This window comes from Alexandromys fortis, unplaced genomic scaffold (assembly GCF_014885135.2).
Source record: "Alexandromys fortis isolate MF-2015 unplaced genomic scaffold, M_Fortis_MF-2015_v1.1 scaffold_22, whole genome shotgun sequence".
NCBI lineage: Eukaryota > Metazoa > Chordata > Mammalia > Rodentia > Cricetidae > Alexandromys > Alexandromys fortis.
Window position 1 is genome coordinate 5,656,702 of NW_026067900.1, and position 8,751 is coordinate 5,665,452.

At 51.0% G+C, this 8,751-nt stretch overlaps 1 protein-coding gene across 3 annotated transcripts in view; it reads right to left on the minus strand.

Moving 5' to 3' along the window:
• Nucleotides 1-8,547, minus strand: part of Cgnl1 (cingulin like 1) — a 153,455-nt gene extending 144,908 nt beyond the window's left edge. Inside the window, exons 1-2 of one of the 3 annotated variants that reach the window (XM_050124382.1) lie at nt 4,893-5,080; nt 4,223-4,362 (exon numbers count right to left, since the gene is read on the minus strand). In XM_050124382.1, the coding sequence (XP_049980339.1) occupies nt 4,223-4,333 (111 nt within the window). In that variant the 5' untranslated portion in view covers nt 4,334-4,362; nt 4,893-5,080. Of the gene's footprint in view, nt 1-4,222; nt 4,363-4,892; nt 5,081-8,420 lie in introns of those variants that run through there. The other 2 variants (XM_050124390.1, XM_050124399.1) reach the window with 2 other exon arrangements.
• Nucleotides 8,548-8,751: the final 204 nt, after the last annotated feature.

Below are 8,751 nucleotides of genomic sequence, written 5' to 3' on the forward strand. Positions count from 1 at the left end.
GAGGAAACTGAGGCACAAGAGGTCACACAACAAACCCAGGGACAGCCACAGGTGACACCGTTAGAGTAGCCAAGCAATTTACTGCCGTCTTCACACTTCCGACCCCCGGACTGCACTGCCTGCAGATCTACGGTCGTCTGCGCATGTCAGTGTAAGCGCTGCTGGCAGAACAACAGACTTACCACCCAGAATGAGACCCAGGTACTCTTCAGCTGCTGCCTCGCCACCTGGCATTGCCTTCAGATGCACGTGCTCATGCATGAAGTACAGCTTCCAAAACACCTGCAGACGGGGTGCCCGTGGGCTGGGAGCTTGGCTCGCTAGCAGAGTGCTTATATAGCATGTGTAAGGGCTCTCGGCTTAATCGCCAGCACCACCACCACCACAACAACAACAATTCAGCTCACCACACTAGGTTCTAGTCCATATGGTGGGTACATCGAGGCAGGAACCCACAGCATCACATCCACGGTCAAGAGCTGAGAAAAAAATAAACGTGGGAATCCTCGCTTGCCCTCACTGCTCTAACACAGTTAGGACCCCCTGCCTAGAGAATGGTGTGGCCCACAATGGGCTGCGTCTTCCACGGTCATGAAGAAGCAAAACAATCCCCAACAGGCGAATTTGATCTAGATAATTCCTTGTGGATGCTCACTTCTCAGGTGAGTCTAAGTTGTGTCAATTTGACCGTTAAAACTAACCAACAAAATGAGACAAGCTGGGGATAGAGAGAGAGAGAGAGAGAGAGAGAGAGAGAGAGAGAGAGAGAGAGAGAGAGAGCGAGCGAGCGAGCGCTTTTTATGCTGGTAGCCAGTCCCAGGCCCCTCCACCTGGTGACTTCCTCCAGGGCTGAGTCTAACTACCTGGAGGTTAAGGGGTTTCACTGCTAAAAGTAGGGTTATTTAGATGTAAATAGTGCAAGCAATTACAAATGAAGTTAAAGAGGGCTTAGTAGAAAGTAAATTGGCTATTCCCAGTTGGGAACACCTGCCAGCCAACCAAAAGCAACCAATAAAAAGTGAAATTCTACTTCGGGAAGCAGGGAAGTCTATCAATTACTAGAAACTCCCTTTGCCCAGAGATGGTAAATTGAGCTAACACCTCAAAGGAGCAAGGCTCAGCCCCACCATTCTCTACAACCGATTGTCCTCAGAACTGAAGGAGGGGGCAGCATCACTGACCTCCAGTGGCTGCCTGGACTCTGCGCCACCCACTGTGCCTGCTTCTGCCTAGCAAGAAGTAGGCTCAGAGCCCCACGTTACAGATGGGGGGAAGCAAACGCCAGATGAAGAGGACTCAGCCAGAACCACACTCCTGATGACTGACAAAGAGGCTTTCAAAGCAACTACTCGAGACCAGCAAGCTTTTAGCCCATAGTAAATGAGGGCCCACATCCTAAAATTTAAGCAATTCTTGATTAAGAATCCTCCGTTAAAAAAAAAAAAATCTGATCAGGCAGTGGTGGTGCACACCTTTAATCCTAGTACTCAGAAGGCAGAGGCAGGTGGATCTCTGAGTTCAAGGCCAGCCTGGTCTACAGAGCAAGAGCTGTTACACAGAGAAACCCTGTCTTTAAAAAAATGGAAAGAAAGAAAAAAGGAAGGAAGGAAGGAAGGAAGGAAGGAAGGAAGGAAGGAAGGAACTTGTGCCCTTCTTCTCTCTCTCATTCTCTCTCTCTCTCTCTCTCTCTCTCTCTCTCTCTCTCTCTCTCTCTCTCTCATATCCTACCCTGCTGCCTCACACCCAGAAACGGTGACTCTCCTTCAGGGAGAGGTAGCCATGCCTTGAGGAGGCCAGTCCCACATAATAAGCTAAAAGCGAAGTCTAATAGCCCAGCCCCAACTCTCCCTCACCTCCCACTTCCCAAAGCTTACCCAGGAAAGCAGGAAAGTTTAGGACTAAGCTGGTCTGGACACATCCTAGACAAAAAATATCTACGTCCTAAACCAAAAATTCATAAACAAAGGAGATCAGAAGTTTGGTCAGTGTCACCCTATGGTCCCCAAGTAAGTATCCCCCACCCAATTCATTTACTTTATTTTACATGTATGAGTACTTGACCTACATGTATGTCTGTGTATCACGTGTGCCTGTTACCCTTGAATGTTAGAGGAAGGCATTGGATCCGCTGGAACTGGAGCTGTGGATGGTTGTGAGCTACAGTGTGGGTGCTGGGAACTGAACCTGGGTTCTCTGTAAGGGCAGCAAGTGTTCTCAACCACTGAGCTATTTCTCCAGTCCAGCTCCTCTAACTCTCAGCCTTCAACAGCTCTGAGTCCGTCTCCCCTACCCTCCACTTTCCAGCTGCAGCTGTGTGGTTCTGAAGGCGCATAAAGGTCTCCCGAGCAAACAATGCAGAGAATCAAACCTTTACAACAAACATCCTCAGCCTCCTTCTAAAAGGAGCAATCGGGCTAGGGAGTTGGGCTCTGTTGGTTGTGTGTCTCTAACATGCAGGGGCTCCACCTTCCAACACAGCATAAACCAGGCATGGTGATGCATATTCACCTGTAGTCCCAGCACCTGGGAAGTAGAGGCAGGAGGACGAGAAATTCAAAGATATATTCTGCTACATAGTGAATCAGAGGGAGCCTGAGCTACATGAGAACCTGTCACAATAACAACAGTATTGGTCTTACAGATAAAAAAAAAAAAAAAAAAAAAAAAACAACTACAAAATAATGCCCTGAACCATCCACACTTTACCTAAGGTAAGCAAAATCACTGTGGTTGTGTTTGGGTGGAAGTTCCAGCTCAAGCCCCCCTCCCCTGGAAGTTGCCTCAGTCCAGACTCTACCTCCAAGAAAGCCCGCCAAAGGATGACACCTCCCCAGAGATGCTCAAGACCATTCCCACAGGGTATTTAAACAGCACCCCAGAGAACAAGCACCTGGTTTCCCGGTCTTCCTTCCTGGGGGACTGGAAGGCTACCCGGGAATGTTGGTATCCATTAAACCTGGGCCTTCTCTAATTCGGTTTAATTTGGTCTGATTTGGATTATTGCATCGGTGGAGAGGTTTATTGGGGCACAAAAACTTTTCAGATTGGACAGCAGGGAACAAACAAAGACACAGCCAGGCATGGGCAGCCTACTCCAAGTTCAAAGACTATGCCCTGTGTTGTAATCCTGAGTACTTAACTCCCTGTTGGCTCTCTAAGTCTTTCCGAGTGGGAATTGTGTGTGTGCCTGTGGTACTGCCCACAGTAGTGACGGCCACTCATCTTCAAATCTGTTCTGGGCTCATCGGTAATGACAGTTCTGTCAGGCCCGAAGCCCCGACTACCTGCAAATTTAAGAGCTCAAGGTAATTACAGTGCAGTCGAATTCTGTTTAGGTTGTATGCATCACGCAATCAAGACTTGGGCTGCGGACCTTTCCTGTGCCCCAGAAAGCCCAGCCCTCAAGTTTGTGTTTTACTCTTGCTCCATAACCAATGGCTTCCAATGGCTTCCAGAACCCAGAGGTTTGCAAAGCTTGGAGCAATGCAGAGACAGTGCCTCCCTCACCCAGACTGGGCATTCAGCGCCTTCCCAAACAGCCACATCAGCCAGCTCCTCTAAAACAAGAAAAGGACTCTGTGAAAATCGCCTGGATGGCAGGAACACCCTGGTCTTTGAGACGTTTACATCTTCCAGGAGGGAAATCAATAAATCCATCCAAACTCAAGGGGACTGTGCCATGGTGGAGGGGGGCGGGGAGAGGGTGGTACTAAGAACACGATGTCTTTTTTAAAAGATACACTTATTTTTATGTGCATGAGTATTTTGTTTGTGCGACGGTATGTACACCTCATGCGTGCCCCTCATGGGTGCAGTGCCCACAGAAACCAGAAGACTGCGTCAGATTCCCTGGAACTGGAGTTCCAGACAGTTGTGAGTTGGTGTGTGGATGCTAGGACTCCAATCCGGGTCCTCTTCAAGAACAGTAAGTAATTCTCAACCATTAAGCTGTCCCCCCCAGCCCCTGAAAACACCCTGTCTTAATCAGCTCTATTTAAGGGAGCACCTTGCAAGGAACTGAGCTCTGTAGTGAGGCCCAAGCACTTGCAAACCTCCCTCAGCCACAACACAGGCACTGTGAGTGACCTCACGGCCTGGAGTCTCCAGGGATGTCAGGGTTCAGAGCAGAGGACAAGAAGTGCCGAGTGGCAACCTGGCACTTGGATATGATCAATGAACAAATAGTACTGGGCTGGGGAATGCTTTAGTTGGTAGGGCTCACCTGGCATACAGGAAGCTCTGGGTTCAATAACCAGCACTGCATAAAGAGGCATAGTAGTGTCTGCCTATAAACCCAGGATTTGGGAGGTTCAGCCAGTAAGTTCAAGGTCATCGTAGCAACCTAGTAAGCTTGAACGTAGTCTGGATGCAAAAACAAAAACATATTTTTGTTGTAGTTTAGAGACAGGGTTTAAGTTTCCCAACCTGGCCTTGATCTCAGCCCAGCAGCCTCCCGAATGGCTCGGATGACAAGCCTGTGCATAGTAACTCTTGCTGATAGGCCTGGCCTTCGTGATTATTCCGGTAACTGGGAGCTCGGGAGCCTATGAAGCACTACTTGGAAGACAGGAGTGAGCTACATGCGGCTCACAACCATCTCAGGAGCCCTGTCTTAAAGCAGCCATACAGGGGGAGGGTTGAGCTCAGAGGCAGGCTCCACCCTGAGAAGCTGGGGCTTTGATGCTACCCACACTGTCACTGATTCAAGGCCACTAAACGTCCATTATCAGCCACCAATGGCCAGATAGGCTGTTCTGTTCACACAAGTTTTCCAGCCCCCTAGAAACCCACCAGCACAATGTATCCATCAGAACCCAGCATTCTCTTTCTTTCCTCCTGAGTGATGGGTACCTGCCCCATGCTCCTCCCCCTCCTCCAGTCCCACAACTCACTCAGTTCAAATCTGGTGCAGAGTCCCAATGAAACAAGCTGGACCTTGAACCTCAGAAAATGTTTCTTATGACTTCCATATCCATGAACTGCAGGGGAATCGAGCCAGGTGAGGCTACTGGCCTACAGAGAACCCAGTTCACCGTAACCCAGTCTGCAGATCCCACTACCCGAACTCAGGCTCCGTAATGCAAGGACTGTATCCTGCTGACCAAGAACTTGGCAGGTGGGACAGAGCTCTGCCCGCAGCAGTGGCTTTTTTAAAAGGTTGCACAATGAGTAACCAAAGGAAGAAATAAAAACAACCGCCTCCCATGTGGCTAGGCAGTAAATCCCAGCACTTGAGAGGCTAAGGCAGGACAGGGTCTATCTCAGTCAGAGGGGAGCCTAGGCTACACAGAAAGACCCAACTCCTACCCCCCCACACCCTACCTCTCAAAAAAAAAAAGTTGAGAACATCAGCTTGGGAAGCAGGAAGGCAGGACATGAAGAACAAAGTAACGGAGCTTGTGATGGGCAAGGTCAGAAAACAACATGTTGGGATCGGGTCTCTCCTTCCACCATGCAGGCTCCATGCATCAGCTCAGGGCATCAGGCTTGGCAGCAAGCCCCTTTGCCAGCTGAGCCATCTTAGCAGCCCCAGTGGGGACATTTGGCTGAACATCCCAACAAGCTTCCCACTTCCCGAAGACCACTCAGCCTTGGTGCCACCCCCATCAGCACCTCTCCTCTCCCCACCCCTGCCCCCCCTTTCTAGGTTCTCATGTCTTAACTTGTTTCCTCTTAAAAACGATGCCAAATGACAGAAGAAAGTATGTGCTTGGGTGTCACCCAGGCAAAATTACCCAGTTTTCCATCCCCTTGAACTTTATTTTTCTCCTGGGGAGCCAGCTTTATATATATATATATATGTGTGTGTGTGTGTGTGTGTCTTTGCCCTTTAGCACCAGGGCCAAAGAAAGGGAGGAAGGAGGGAGCGAGGGAGCGAGGGAGGGAAGGAGGGAGCGAGGGAGGGAGGGAGGGAGGGAGGGAGGGAGGGAGGGATCACTCAGCTGGGCCTTTTGAAAAGGTTAGCAGCATCTTCTAGATAAAGTTTCAGAGGGAAAGCTAAGAAACACTTTAAATTCCATCATTCCTCACTCCATCATCATGAGAAAGTAACTTAAGACACACACACACAAAATGAAGTCATTATTCTAAGTGGCTGGTTATAACAGCCATCACAGCTCTCAGGACAGACCACAGGCCTCTTCTGGAAGCTGCACCCCTTCCCCTGGATGAAAGCACCCCACCCACTCATCCCATTTTTCTTCACTTGCTTCCTTCTGTTCAGGTCAGAACACTACAACTGCTACCCCAGAGTGGCAAGTGTTGTAATAAACCTGCCTCTGGCCACACTGAGCTACACACAGGGGGTACGCCGCCCCGTCTCACAGGCAACTGCCACTATCCAGTCTCGTCCTGCAGGTAACTGCTATTCAGGCACAGCTTTTCAGATACCAAGAGTATGACAGCATCTTTAGGTAAACCTTGGTCTCCAGCTGGAAAGGAGTTTACAACCAGTCATTTTGATGCGCTGGTACATGCTTATGCACGCACGCACGCACACACAAACGCTCACGGGAGAATACTTTCTGTATGGTTCTGTTCCCCCAAGCACTCCTGAGCCAGGTGACACTCCCCAGTGGTCACACTTCTAGCAGCTGAGCACAACAACAGGACAGGGAGGAGGGAAGGAAAGGGGAACAGACCAATGGGGTAAGACACTAAGTCCTCTGACTCATGTGGGAAGCCAGAAGCAAACACAAACACCCTCCCCAGGGCATTCTTAAAGGGACTTCATTTTACTACTACAAAAAGACAACACATAGGGCCAGAAGGCAAAACCTGATTTGTGGCCACATTGTAACACCGGAGAGAGAGTCAGGCGAATACTTAACTTAGAATATCAGAGAGTGTTAACCTAGGGACAACCATGTTGATAAAACATGTGTGACCCAAATCACTAGATTCTAACATAGACTCAGCGTTTCCTTTGTCCTATCATTTTTCAAACAACCTGACAGGTGACTGAGGAGATACCTCGGTTTTGCCATGTTACTGGAAGCGCTAATTCACTAACTCCGATATTATTCTAACAAGGAGATACACACGGTTGCTCCTGAGGACCAGAGCACACATCAAAATAACTAACTCACAAATGCACACACGTGGACATAATTGCCCTTCAGGATCTCGCCAACTTCGGGGAAAACTCTTGTTTATGCAAACGCCAATATTTCAACGCGCGCTGCGCTGGATTGTGGTGTGTGGCATGTATGTATGTGTGTGTGTGTGTGTTCGTGCGTGCGCGCGCGAGCGTTCCGGTAAGGAGGGGTCTACTAGAGCTCACCAAATCCTAAGTATTCTTCTCTGCTTTTCATCTGAGATCCTCTAAAAACCACTTGGTTTTCCCTAGTAGGACAAGCCTGTGTTATAACCTTGACTCTGGCAAGGACTTGAATTTTAACGCACCACACTTCAACCTCCTAGGTCGAAAGTGCCCCTGGAAATATTTACTGTAAACAGAGTTAGGAACAAAGGGAACTTTCCCTTTTTTTTTTTTTTTTTAAAGGCACCACCTGCGGTCTAAGGTTGGCACGGGGCGTCCACAGGCCCCCCTGGTGGAGAGGTGGTTAAGGAGCCTGAGCGCCGCTTGCAGATGGTTCTCCCCAAGAGAGCGCTCTGCGTTTCCCGGTTTCTAACCCAGCAGCAATCAGACAGAGCCACGGGGCGGGGGAGGGGGACACGTTTTAAATGTTCCCACCGGCGCACTCCAGAGCCCTGGTATCGGGATGTAGTCAGGGGGTACGAAGGTGAGGGTCTTTTGTTTAGTTTTGTTTTTAAATCTCACCAGGTGTGTAGCCTCCAGGTCACCTTAAGAGCTCCCACCGTATTTTGAGCGGGGTACTCGGTGTTAGAGGGCTCTTGGGGTGACGGGGCACGCACGTAGAAAATACACAAAGTTCTTTTACAAATTCTCTGCCCAACACCACAGCCAGGCACCTGTCTAGAAGCCAAACGCTGATGCAACTTGGAAAAGTCCCTCAAAAGACAGAAAAAAAAAAAAAAAAGTAAGGGCTTTCGGGGTGACCTGCCTGGACCATGCAGTGGCTCGCGGACCAGGACAGAGGAGCGACCACCAGCCTGTTCGGTTTAAGAAATGGTCTTAAAGAGCACGCTGAGATTAAACCCTGCCAGGAAGGACGAGGAGTGCGATGCTCTGTGTGGATCGCCCGCAGCTGTCACTAGAGCCCAGCACAGGTTCGCCACCAACTGTTCGGTGCGTCTAGAGTGCAGTGAGCCGGGTAGGAGACGGGAGCACACCTCCAGCCCCGGCACTGCGGCGGCCACGCCGGGATCCGGGAACCAACGCTTAGGCTGAGCACTGCGCAAACCTGCAGGAGCCCGAGCCCCTCGCCGTCCGGGGCAGCACCTGGGCTCCGGCGGCCCGCGCACACCCTTCCCGCCCCGGCTCCGAGCTCACTTACCGCCTCCGTCTCCCGGGTCCCGCTCCGCTGCAGCCCGCAGACCGGGGCCGGAGAGCCGCGGCCGCCGGAGTCGCCAGGAGGCCGCGCCAGCCCCGCCCCGTCCTGCAGCCGCCCGCCCTCCCGGGAGGAGGAGCAGGCGGGTCTGCGTCCGGACCCTCCCAGGGACCCGGGACCCAGGCGAACCCAGGACTGAGGGCCCTCGCAGGCCAGCCGGGGCACTCCCTGCCACTCTCTCCATCCGCCAGCACCTCTTCCCTTCCCTGCAGCCTCCCTCTCTCCTCTCTCCGCGCTCCTGTGTACCCCTCCAGGAAGCCTTCCCTATTTCGCAGTC